Genomic DNA, 13,999 nt, shown 5'->3' on the forward strand with positions numbered 1-13,999 from the left:
GGTGTCACGGGAATTTGTTCACGATTTCTTCCTGTCAATGGTTCCGCTGTGGGGTGAGTCGTGCGATTAATTGTTTGGTCTTCCTCGTTGAATTGCGTGTAGTTATTTTTGAAAACGGATTTAAGCTTTGACAGTATTACGATTGGCTAAATAGCGCGTTCACTGGGTCATATTAAGCGGCGCTGTCATTTTTCTTGGACTCTGACCGCACGAGGAAACAGTAGTCGAGGTACAGTATGTGTCAACGATTAATTTTTCATTTCAGTATAGAGTACAATAAACGATACATGTGTCATAATGAAAGATAAATGACGTCTTACATGTGTTAGTAACCTTGTTTTTTTTGCCTTGAAGCATGTGTCATTGGTTAAGGTCTGCTATCATATAGATTGCTAGTTATAGATAAGGTCATTTCTACAGTTAAGACTTCAATATTTTACCTTATAAAATTGAATTATACCGCCTTTTGGTTGGATTTAAGTTTGTTTAGTATTTGAGCTGGACTGATTTACTTCATGCAGACTTACAGCAGACTGTTATTTTTATGGCGTTTAAACATCGTGCGCTTTTGCCTTTAACCTTTAACCTTGCGTGTTGCACCAAAAATAGTTGAAGTAGTAAAATATAAACTAAATTATGCAACACAGGAGCATAGAAACAAAATGTGGGTGTGGCTTGGGAACAAGGTGTGCTGCCACTGAAGCACAATATTTGACAGGTAACATTACCCATTGTATTCATCACTTTATAATTGTAGTTTTCGTTTACAATAGATTCAGTTTTGTCATAATGGCAGTCAATGCTAAACAAATTAGTTCTAGAAGGCATATAGATAGTGAAGTAAATCATAAATTGATGTGTCTGACATGTCTAGTTTTGGTGTCGGCATTAAAAATGAAATAAACAAAAAATATTTTAATTTATATACATATTAGAAAACACTAAATGCAAGTGTCTACTTTCGGGTTTTAGATAACGTTCATGAAATTAAATAATGTTCTGTTGTCATTCACCTCAATTTAATGTAATTTATGTTAAAATTTATTAAAATACGATCGCTTCACAGCAAGAAGGTCACTGGTTTGAGCCTCAGCTAGGTCAGTTGGCATTTCTGTGTGGAGTTTGCATGTTCTCCACGTGTTGGCCTGGGTTTCCTCTCTGGGTGCTCCAGTTTCCCCCACAAGTCCAAAGACATTTGGTACAGGTGAAATGAATAAGCTAAATTGGCCATAGTGTATGTCTGTGAATGAGAGTATTCCCAGTGATAGGTTGCGGCTGAAAGGGTATCTACTGCGTAAAACATATGCTGGATAAGTTGGTGGTTCATTACGCTGTGGTGACCCCAGAATAATAATGGGCCTAAGCTAAAAAGAAAATGAATGAATGAATTAATGAATGAATAAATGAATTAACATACTTAAGTAATTCTTTCATTCATCAAAAGAGCCTGTGTGCTCAAACGTTACACACTGTGATAGATTTAAAAACTTGCTTTTGGAGTGGGGGCATCACGGTGGCTCAGTGGTTAGCACTGTCACCTCACAGCAAGAAGATCAGTGGTTCGAGCATCAGCTGGGTCAGTTGGCATTTCTGTGTGGAGTTTGCATGTTCTCAACATGTTTGCGTGGGTTTCCTCCGGGTGCTCCGGTTTCCCCCACAGTCCAAACACATGCGGTACAGGTGAATTGTGTAAGCTAAATTGTCCGTGAATGAGTGTGTATGGATGTTTCCCAGTGATGGGTTGCGGCTGGAAGGGCACCTGCTGCGTGAAACATATGCTGGATAAATTAGCGATTCATTCTGCTATAGCGACCCCAGATTAATAAGGGGACTAAGTCGAAAAGAAAATGAATGAATGAATAAATGAATGCTTTTGAAGTTATCGATGCCTTTTATACATATTTTATAACAAAATAAGTGAAAATAAAACTCTGAATTAAATTAGATATTTAAACAAGTCATAATAAAACAAATCAAAACACTTGCTACAAAATGTATTAAATAATCAAAATATGAATTGCACGTTGAAATTAAACACTGAGAAAATAATCATGAACATTCTAAATTGTGTTTTTTATTAGTATGGTGGATTTAGTGGTAAATGTGTCAGTATATTTATTTGACTTATTTGGAGTGTCTTATGTAAATTGTGGTTAATGTAGACAGATTATTGTTAGCTCAGAAAAAAATAAAGCAAAACACTGTTACGGACAGCTAAAGTGTATTTATATTACACTTTTATTGTTTTGATGTTTGATAAGTAAGGACTTTTAAAAGAAAGATCATGGAAATTACATTTGGATTTCCCATTAAGTTTAATCAAAGAATTGATTAAGTGAAGGTATGTTATAATAATGCTGGCATAACAATAATAAATATTAACTGACAACAAATAACAAAGGCTAAGAAAGGTTTCATCTGAATCACAAAATTAAAAACTTTATTAAGCATGTTAGGTAGATGAATGGAAGAATGATAGACAGTAGGAAATTCAATCCCAAACTAATTTTTCATGTTATATAGAAATTAACTGGAAGTTCAACAAAGGTTAACTATAGTAAAATGGCATACAATAAAATTGAGGTTATTGATCAAAGTTTCAATCTTCATCTTTTTTATTATATAGTCTTCAGCATTATTATTATAAACTCTTAAATCTTGTCCTCAGATGGATGGTCTGGCTTTAGCTCGAGGATAGTGTGATCAGAGGATTAGTAGGAAAGGATGCCACACAGAGTCTGCAGCTCTAGGAAGTGGCTGGCCCCTGTGACTGGTGACATAGCCGATCGCTGGTTGTTTCGGAGAAGACAGAAAAGATGCCCTTTGACCTCTTTAAGTCACTGCAATAAACGGAGACAGCAGGCCTGACTACTTCATAGCTGTAACACTGAGGACCTTAAAGACACTGACATACATCGTAACAATGAATATACTGTCTGCTATAATCGTGTTTGAGAACCTCCATGAGGTCAAGAGGCTTTTTCACTGGGGTCCGATCATCGCTCTGACGGTCATTGGCGTTTGTTCCTCCATGGCCATTCTGGACTCCATTATCTGGTACTGGCCGCTGGACACCACTGGAGGAAGCATCAACTTCATCATGCTCATTAACTGGACCGTCCTCATTCTTTACAACTACTTTAATGCCATGTTTGTGGGCCCTGGTTACATTCCCCTAGAGTGGAAACCGGTAAGTAGTTTTTTTGAGGACGTTAACATTTGAAAAAGATTTTTTTAAAGTCACTTTTGTTTCCAGATGCTGCATTTATTGAATTAGATTACAGAAAAATTACTATATTGTGCTTTTTTGTTGTTATTTATGTTTTTTCCTATAACAGCAAAACAGATTTTTTTAGCATCAGTTCACTTCTTTAGTGTCATATGATTTTGAAGAATCATACTATTATGCTAATTTCTCATGATTGTGCTGTTTGATATTTTGGTGGTAAACAGAATTCAGTTTGTTCAAGATTCTAGGAATAATATAAAATCCATTTATTAAAATCTGAAACATTTTGTAGCATTTAAAATGTCTTGATCAATTGAGTGCATCCTTGCTTAATTCCTTTATACAAATCTATACTGACCCCAATCTGTTTAACAGTAGTGCATTCAAAGCTTTTAAAGCATGTGCCTAACTGCCTGTTGTATGACGTGGACTGTTTTACTGAACGTGTTTGCAATCTGCATGTCTAATAAGACTTGTGTTGTTGTTTGTGTTTTCTAACAGGAGAAACAACAAGATATAATGTACTTACAGTTCTGTAGATTGTGCCAAGGCTATAAAGCACCAAGGTCACATCACTGTCGCAAGTGTAACAGGTAGATTTTTCCAAAAAATAAACATATATTTACATATGTTTATATCTGTTTTATCCTAGTTTAACAGGGAACAACTAGTCATTTATAAGGCAAAAAGTGCATTCTAAACCAACCCAACATAGCAACCAGTGGTTTCATCTAAGTCAGTGATTCCAAAAGTGGGAGTCGCTTGGTGATTTCCAAAAGTCAAATAATTTTATCCATATTTAATCCATAATTCACAGAAGATAAAAATAGTAGTTAATAGTTACATTAAAAAGCAACAACATGCAAATGAAGCCTTTAAGTTTTAGGTTTTAAGTTTTTAAAGTTTTTAAAACTTTTAAGTTTTAAGTTTTAAGTTTAAGGATTGGTGTGTAAACGTTAGATTAACAACACAGCAAAAGCATCAGCTGCAGCAGATTTTATAGTAGCAGATTTTAAAGCACCAGGTAAAACTTTCTGAAACCTTTATGGTAATCAAATACATCAAAAATAAATACAAGCCACAACTGAACATTGAGGGTGATCTCTGAGTGACAGTCTCCAAAATTAAACTAAGAATAGGCTTGTGCTGAAAACATTGTGCCCACCAGTCTCATTAGGTGAGGTTAAAATTAAATTTAATAAATTAATAATTGATTATATATATTACAATGTTGCACTTTTTTGTCAATATGCTCATGTTTATATAGGCCTTTTGTTGTGCATGCAACATTTGTATATTTATAACCACCTCCAGGGAATTTAATGGCCGCAAGTCACTGGCATTGTTATTTTGTGGATAAAAAGTTTTGAAACCCCTGATCTAGTTCAATATTTTTTAAGTAAATCTAAACTAAGATTATCAAATTTGCCACATATGTAGCCTAAAGCACATCTTGGGCATCAAAAGCATGATGACCCTGTGAATCCAGTTATACAAGAAAAAATATTCCTTTTTTTTTCTTTTAAATTATTATTTATAAGATACAATTTTTGAAAACTGTTATTAAGGCAAACGTGCCATTTTCATAGATATTGACATGTGCGCATGATGACAAATGTGACATTGATTCACATTGTTTAACCAACAGGACTAGTAGACAGTATTTTTTCCATTTTACTAAATTTCATTGTTCCATTTCAAGCACAGCCAGAAAAGAATATTTGTTTGGGGTGTTTCATTCCAAAATTAATCTCAGACTGATCTGCTGTATGTTTTGAACAGAAGAACAACTTAAATCACTGTGTTTTATGTCCTAATTGTACCATTATCATTAATATGGTTTTGCTCAGGTGTGTGATGAAGATGGATCATCATTGTCCCTGGATCAACAATTGTTGTGGTCACTTGAATCATGCATACTTCACCAGCTTCCTCCTGCTTGCTCCACTGGGCTGCATTCACGCTGCACTGATATTTATCATGACCATGTACACTCAACTTTATGACCGGGTAAGTGTTTTCATTTTGAAATTGATTTCAAAGCAGTCATAAGCAATAAACAATGCACTTGTAAATTTTTCATTACATTTTCATTAGTGGGTTTTCGTTTTAATACAGCACTTTATACTGTAAACTACATTTATAAATGAAAACAATCCTCATCTATACTGGTGTTTCCACTGTCTTTAGAAAAAAGCAGCAGAGCAAACTTGTACCAGACATTAAAAATAACTCAAATTCTAGTACAAAAATAAAATCATAATTAAATATATATAATTATATATAAATATTTATCATGCTTTAATTACGTCTTGATTGGACTTCTGTAATTCACTATATTTCAGTGAGAAAACTCTATCCCGCTTATAGTTAGTTCAAAATGCTACTGCAAGGCTTTAATGGGTATAACCGGGTTGCCTGTGCACTATCGAGTCACTCTTAAAATTCTTCTCTTGTTTTTTTAAATCACTAAGTGGCTTGGCTCCTTGTTACTTGTCAGACCTGTTGACTGAACATCAGCCTGGTCCGTCTCTTCAGTCATCTAACCAGAGACTGTTATGCATCCTAAAGTCGAGGCTAAAATGCAGGGGTGACTGTGCCTTCGCAGTAGCTGGTCCTACCTTATGGAATGCCCCTCTGTATTAGGTCTATATCATCGCTGTCTGTTTTTAAATCTAGGTTAAAAACTTATCTTTTTGATTTGCTATTTTATTAGTTCGAATTGTTTGTTTTAACTATAATAATTATTCAGTGAGAATTGTTTGTTTTAGCTATAATTTTATATCTTTCACTTTGTGATTTGTATTGTGCAGCACATTGGTCAACGTTAGTTTAATAGTGCTATATAAATAAAGTTTTTATATATATATATATATATATATATATATATATATATATATATATATATATATATACACACACACACACACACACACACACATATATATATATGCATTATTCGTATTACTTGCATTATTACCCTATCCTGTCTAGTTAACCTAATTAACCTAGTTAAGCCTTTAAATGTCACTTTAAGCTGTATAGAAGTGTCTTGAAAAATATCTAGTCAGATATTATTTACTGTCATCATGGCAAAGATAAAATAAATCAATTATTAGTAATGAGTTATTACAACTATTATGTTTAGAAATGTGTTGAAAAAAATCTGAAATTGAGGAAAAAAATAAACAGGGGCGCTAATGATTCAGGGGGGCTAATAAATCTGACTTCAACTGTATATACTCTATTAATGATTATTTTAGGTTTGAGAGGTATTCGTAAGGATTTGGATGCAAGCAGAGTATGGCTGTTTTCTAAAGTATACAGCGCCACCTGCTGTTAAAATCTAAGCTAAGAATCGTTTCAAAAGATAATAGCGATGCATTTCAACAATCTCAAAATCAATTTCTCAAACGATTTTTTTGCCACAGTGCTAGCATTTGTTATAAACAACTAGTTTTATATTGTGTTGGGAGAAAAGTTTGGCTAGAAATCCTTTAAATGTGACCTTTATTCAGAACAGAACAAGAAAAGGTTTAGCAAGTAAAAATTGATTATTGAACAGGAGGGCTAATAATTGAGACTTCAACTGTATCCGCTTGTTAAGTGTGACATCACGCGAAGCGGCTTCCGGGTCCAAGCGCTCTATTCAACTGAATGGGGAGACTCATGAAATGGTAATAATAAACGTTTACAAAGCAATTTAATACTTTTGAAAATCACGATCGCAGTATATATGTCCATGCCTAATATCCGATGTCAGAAAGTGATTCATTTTTTTTAATTGTTCCATTTTTGGTATTTGTTATGCAGCAAGCCCAGAGATTGTTGTGTACACTATGATTTTATATAAAATGAACTTTAATGTGTGATAGGAATAAAACGTGATCATAAACGAATGATTTCTCCCCTCAAATGAATGGCGACTTGGACCCGGAAACAGTATTACATACGTCATCACTTAACAAGCGGATATATGCTAATTAAGTACAGAGTTGAATTTAAGTAAAGCTAAACAAGCATTTCTTATTCAGAACAAATAAATATTTTTCATGATAATTTAGCGACCTATTGTTACATTGCAAATATTCTTCATTGATTACTTTTTCCACTGTTTCCATATAAAATTTCATCATTAGGAACAGCAAAGCAATGCTAAATAAAGAATGTTCATCCATTTTATGACTGATTTTACAACTATGCTTTCTTGTTGTTGTTGTTGTTGTTGTTGTTGTTGTTGTTTTAATGATGTTCTGGCCTGTTTTCTTCTTTCGAGATCTCATTTGGTTGGAGCTCGGTTAAGATTGACATGAGTGCGGCTCGGCACATCCACCATCCCATCATGCCTTTCAGCATTGCAGCATTTGCAGCCACGCTTTTTGCACTTGGACTCGCACTGGGTACTACTATTGCTGTGGGGATGCTGTTTTTTATTCAGGTACAACATTATATGTTTGTTTTCTTTCAACCTAAGGTCTATATAATACACAATTTGCTTGTATGGATGTTTCCCATATAAGCAGTTTTCCTTTTTCTTGTAGATGAAGGTGATTCTTCGAAACAGAACCTCAATAGAAGCATGGATTGAGGAGAAAGTAAGCTTGTTTACTATATGCTTATCTGCTAAATGAGGTGATCTAATCCAATATTCCTTCCCCAATCCAATAAACACCAACACTCTTTTAAAGAATTCTTCTGAGCTATGAGCGCTTCGTGTCACCAGCTTTACTTAATCACACATAAAGGTGCTGAAAATCTGTTGAATTAACCTGTACGTCAGATCCAATAATCTAGAATGCTGGAAATCAATATACAGTACAACTCATTGCAGAATTGCAGATACATTTCAAGCATTTTCCATTTGTTTTCTATAAACTGTAATGAACCAAAGTATAATTGACAGTAAACTGAATCCACTGTAGGTCATTTTGAGGGATGTAAACAAAAACAGTGGTCCCAACATATCTCCTGTTTTACATTTTTAATTTCTATAGCTTCCGAGAATCCAAAAAGATCTATATATTGATATGTCATGCTATGATAGCTGTTTTAATATTAAGTTATGACTGAATTGCCTCTCGTTTACTGGTATGAAGGAGTTTGATAACAAGCAGGAAATGTTCATAAGACAATGACCACATTGAATTAAATGTGATAGGGAACATTTAGTTGTGTCACTAATTGTTGTTTAAATGATTGTTAAACTTTTTACACCACTAACAGAGTTGACATTTTCCATCATTTTTATGCTTTAGCTCTAGAATCTAACCTTAAACCAGATACCATGACATGTCTAAAACAGATTTTTAGGTATTTTCATCATTTTGCTGTTCTCAAAACGTCAAAGTGAAATTCACTGAAATATCAAAATAACAGAGCTGACAAAATAATTATTCTACTGTCACTGTGTCTTTAATATTTTGTACAAATGAATGAGAGAAAAATAATGACACCTTTTCCCACCAGAGGTAGTGACATGGAGCAAGTCACATGCTTTTTTCATCAGTTCATTACAAATTCATTATGTATTTTTATTACCGATTATTTAACAGATTTGACCAGAAATTAGAGACAGATAGAAAATTACATTTTTTTATTATTCAAATTACAAATAATACAGAAAATATATGTTTCACGGACATGTTTAGCATTTTGAGGGATGTAAACAAAAGCAGTTGTTCCAACGTATTTCCTGTATTTGTATACATTATTATATTTTTATTACATTTACTGTAGCTTCTGAGAATCCAAAAAAAAAACACATATATATATATATGTATATATATAATGTTATGATAGCTGTTTTAACATTAACTCATGATTGAATTGCCTCTTGTTACGGTTATGAAATAGTTTGATAACAAGCTGAAAAAGTTTGGGCCAATGACATGACCACATTGAAATCGTCTTGACAAATTGCATTTAGACTTGATTATTTCAAGATAACTGAAGCTGAATGTAAGATTCATGGGTTAGAGACCGTCACAAATAGGTGTAGTGGGAGTCTATAAGTTAATATTCTCGAGATAAAATGTCCCTAAATACAATTACAAACATTATTTTTAGAGATAAGGTGATATAATTTGTGTTATTATTCAAAACTGTTTCATTGAAGTTGATAATGATTGAAGGTTTTTCTTGGAGACACAAAATGTACCGGCACACTATGGGCCAGGATAAGATTCTGACGGTATGATAACCTTGAATAAAAACATCACGTTTTCACAGTATTGTGATTACTGCTCTAAAATATATATTCTTTTTAAATGTCTGGGTAAAAAACAAAAGTTATTTTTTTACTTTGAACACAATATATTTTATTTTGAGAAACATTTTAAAAATGTTGAAGCAGTAAACATGTCAGGCTGAATAATTAAAATGAATCATTGACTTCTGCTGTCTTTGTTAGTATCTAAAACACAGATTTATTTACAATTTAAAATGGCCTATTTGGATGTCTTTTCTGCTGGAGATACTGTTGTCCTAAAAACAAACAAAAAATGGAAAAAAAATAATACAAATACCATAGGAACGGTATAACAGAAAATTGTGGAGGTTTTGAAACCTTGACTTTTCCAAATCACGGTATATACTTTAAAAAACGGTCATCGTCCCATGTCTACAGCACACATATTATAGCCTACAGCAGGGGTCACCAACCTTTTGGTAACTGAAAGCTACTTCTTGGGTATCGTTTAATGTGAAGGGCTACCAGTTTGATACACACTTCCTAATAACAAATTTCCTTAATTTACTTTCAATTATATGTTATTATTAATAATTAATGATATTCATCTATGTGAAGACACTGATTATGTTAATGATTTCTCACAATAGTTGTCAACATTAATTGGAAACAGATAAATATCAACATGCAACAGTTCATTTGTCTGAAATAGTTTTTAACGTTTTTTTAATATATAACTTAATGTCATTTTCAATTTTACACCAATGCAAGTGTGATTTAAAAAGAATAGCTACAAAAAATATTAGATGCAGCTTACTGGTATGTGGTGCTATGGTAAACTTATTTTATAACAGGCCCACAGGCAACTCATGTGATCCTTGCGGGCTACCACATTGGTGACCCCTAGCCTACAGTATATTACTGGTTATAGGTTTGGAGTCAGTAAGAAAAAGAGTTATTTATACTCATTAAAAGTGCATATTTTTAATTAATAGATATGTTTAAATTTTAATCAGTTTAAAATTGATGTGTCATATTTTTCAATATGTTTTAAAATGTTATTTATTCCTATGATGCTGGAGCTTAATTTCAGCATGCATTATGTCAGTTTTCAATGTTTCATCAATCTTAGAATATCATTATAATATGCGGATTTGATTCTCAAAGCTTTTTACTGTGTACTTTTTTTCTGTCAATTCTCAAATCTTCTTAAAAAAAGGAATTTTTATCTGAATAAAAACTTCTCTTAAAAAAAACGTACTAAGTTACTAACTTTCAGTTCATTTTGTGTCAGAGACGTTTTATTAAACAACTTCGAAAAATAGATTCTGTGTTTCTGTGCGATGGACCAATATATATATTCATTCATTCATTTTCCTTTGACTTAGCCACTTTATTCAGTTTGCATGTTCTCCCCGTGTTCGTGTGGGTTTTCTCCAAGTCCTCCTGTCTCCCCCACAGTTCAAACACATGCGCTATAGGTGAATTGGATGAACTAAATTGGCCGTAGTGTATAAGTGTGGGTGTGAATGCAAGAGTGTGTTTCCCAGTACTAGGTTGTGGCTGGAAGGGCATCCGCTGCCTAAAACATATGCCAGAAAAGTTGGTGGTTCATTCCACTGTGGCAACCCCTGATAAGTAAGGGACTGAGCCGAAGAAAAAATGATGAATCATTCACAATTGAAGCATTTTTCAATTGGCATAAATGAATCATTTGTAACAAGCAATCTACAAACACACACACACACATTGTATTATACACAGCAGATAAAGGTATATTTTATTTGTTTAGTATGTGTGTATATCAAAAATGTATTCCCTTTGTTTTTATATCACATTAAAATATTAATCTCTATATACATAGGCCAAAGATAGAATACAATACTACCAAACAGGAGAAGACTTCATCTTCCCTTATGACCTGGGCAGCCGATGGGAAAACTTTAAGCAGGTGTTCACTTGGTCTGGTGCTCCAATGGGAGATGGAATTGAATGGCCTGTGCATGAAAAGTGTGACCAGTACACTTTAACTGTACGTACTCAACCATTATATATATAATAAAACTTATTTTACATCCAGGTTTTAATGATCTTTTTGTTTCTTTATTTAGATAGAGCAGCTGAAGCAAAAACATGACAAGCGTCAGAGGAGTGTGAGTATTGCTGTAACCGCTTTTAATCACTAGAGGGCGTCGTTTAATAAAGACTGATTAAATGCTGAACGCACTGTGCAGGTGGAGTACAGAGTGGTGGAGGAATATAATGGAGCCTGTTGTCCATTGGGAAAAGGACTTAACACTTTCTTTAGGACACCTTGTACGGAGGAGCCCAGGATCAAACTGACGAAGGGGGAGACCATCTTTGCTACTAGAGGAACAAAGTGGGTTGATGTTTTAAGTTATTTTGCAAATGTTGAAGCAGTTGAAATTTATATGGTGACTTTTCATCTGGTATAAGTCTATAGTAAAATATATATAAATAGATGTATTCAGTAAGAATGGATTATATTGGTCAAAGATGACAGTAAAGACATTTATAATATTATGATTATTATTATATTAACTCAGTTTATTTTCGGGGTTTAAAAATTATAGTTATATGTTTGAGTCGGACATTATACAGTTTTATTTAATTTTGTGAACTGATATTTTTTCCAAAAATAAAATGTGTAATAATAATAATAGTAATAATTATAATGAATATTATTAATTGGCCACTTTATTAGGTACACCTTACTAGTACTTGGTTGGACCCCCTTTTGTTTTCAGAAATGCCTTTATCCTTAGTGGCATAGATTTAGCAAGATGCTGAAAATATTCCTCAAAGATTTTGGTCCATTTTGACATAACAGCATCACACAGTTGCTGCAGATTTGTCGGCTGCTCATTCATGATGCAAATCTCCCGTTCCACCACATACCGAAGGTGATCTATTGGATTGAGATCTGGTAACTGTGGAAGCCATTTGAGTACAGTGAACTCATTGTCATGTTCAAGAAACCAGTCTTAGATGAATTGCGATTTATGAGATGGCACTATATTCTGCTGGAGGCAGCCTTTAGAAAATGGGTACACTGTGGTCATAAAGAGATGGACATGGTCAGCCACAATACTCAGGTAGGCTGTGGTGTTGACATGATGCTCAATTGGTACTAATGGGCCCAAAGTGTGCCAAGAAAATATCCCCCACACCATTACACCACCACTAGCCTGAACCGTTGATACATAGCAGGATCGCTCCATGCTTTCATGTTGCTGACGCAGAGTTCTGACCCTACCAGCTGAATGTCACAGCCGAAATTGAGACTCATCCGACCAGGCAACTCTTTTCTTATCTCCAAGTGTCCAATTTAGGTGAGCCTGTGTGAATTGTAGCGTCAGTTTCCTGTTCTTAGCTGACAGGAGTTGCACCCGGTGTGGTCTTCTGATACTGTAGCCCATCTGCCTCAAGGTTTAATGTGTCGTGTTCAGAGATGCTCTTCTGCATACCTCAGTTGTAATGAGTGGTTATTGGAGTTACAGTTGCTTTTCTATCAGCTTGAAACAGTCTGGCCATTCTCCTCTGGCATCAACAATCATTTGCGTCCACAGAACTGCTGCTCACTTGATATTTTCTCTTTTTCTGACCGTTCTCTCAAATCCTAGAGATAGTTGTGCATGAAAATCCCAGTACATAAGCAGTTTCTGAAATACTCAGACCAGCCCATCTGGTGCAAACAACCCACTCTGATGCACGGTTTAAACTGCAGTTAATGTTCTAGACCATGGCTGCATCTGAAATCGCATACTTCCATAATATATAGTACGCTAAAATCAGAATGCGAGCCGAGTAGTATCTCTGAATTCATAGAATTCGAAAATCAGTATGCGAGAAGTACCCGGATGACTTACTACTTCCAGCGAGATTCTGGAGTGCGCATTCCATGCACGCTGCGCTATCCCATGATGCCCCGCGAGCGAATTCATGAATGGGAGTAAAGCGACGCAAATGATGCAGGTACGTCACGTGACCATGCCAAAATGGCGGATGTAGTACGTCCGAATTCCATTCATACTTTTCACATTCATACTGTATAGAACGTACTTTTCTAACGGCCGAGTAGTACGTTTAAATTCAAATGCAGTACCTACTGAGTAGTAGGCGGTTTCGGGCGCAGCCCATGTCTACATGCCTAAATGCATTGAGTTGCTGTGATGTGATTGGCTGATAAGAAATTTGCATTAACAAGCAGTTGGACAAGTGTACCTAGTAAAGTGGCCGGCGAGTGTTAATAATTAAAACATTTCAAAAGTACTAAGGAATTGATATTTTTTGGAATAACTTTGACTTTCAATCACAACATAACATTTGTTTAAAAAAAAAAAAAATCACCAATTGTCATTTTTTCTGAAAACAATGCTCTGAATAATAATTTTATTTGAAAACTGAATCGTTTTCACTATTGAATATATCAAAGATTTTAATTTTACTTAATTTTGGGGTCATAAACAAGATTTTTATGAATTAACAGGTGGTGGATGTACGGAGACAAAGTTTTGAATGAGGAGCAGGCTAAAGGTAAATTTCAGAAAGTACCTTCTAAA

The 13,999-nt window shown here is 34.3% G+C and overlaps 1 protein-coding gene across 2 annotated transcripts in view; it reads left to right on the forward strand.

Moving 5' to 3' along the window:
• The window catches only part of zdhhc6 (zDHHC palmitoyltransferase 6), a 14,712-nt gene continuing 713 nt past the window's right edge, over positions 1-13,999 (forward strand). Inside the window, exons 1-10 of one of the 2 annotated variants that reach the window (XM_087274674.1) lie at positions 1-53; positions 2,669-3,190; positions 3,731-3,822; positions 5,080-5,239; positions 7,506-7,667; positions 7,771-7,824; positions 11,281-11,448; positions 11,528-11,569; positions 11,651-11,796; positions 13,927-13,973. In XM_087274674.1, coding sequence (XP_087130800.1) covers positions 2,924-3,190; positions 3,731-3,822; positions 5,080-5,239; positions 7,506-7,667; positions 7,771-7,824; positions 11,281-11,448; positions 11,528-11,569; positions 11,651-11,796; positions 13,927-13,973 — 1,138 coding nt within the window. In that variant the 5' untranslated portion in view covers positions 1-53; positions 2,669-2,923. 2 annotated transcript variants of the gene reach the window in all.

Source organism: Danio rerio, chromosome 12, assembly GCF_052040795.2.
Source record: "Danio rerio strain M-AB ecotype USA chromosome 12, GRCz13ab, whole genome shotgun sequence".
NCBI classification, from domain to species: domain Eukaryota; kingdom Metazoa; phylum Chordata; class Actinopteri; order Cypriniformes; family Danionidae; genus Danio; species Danio rerio.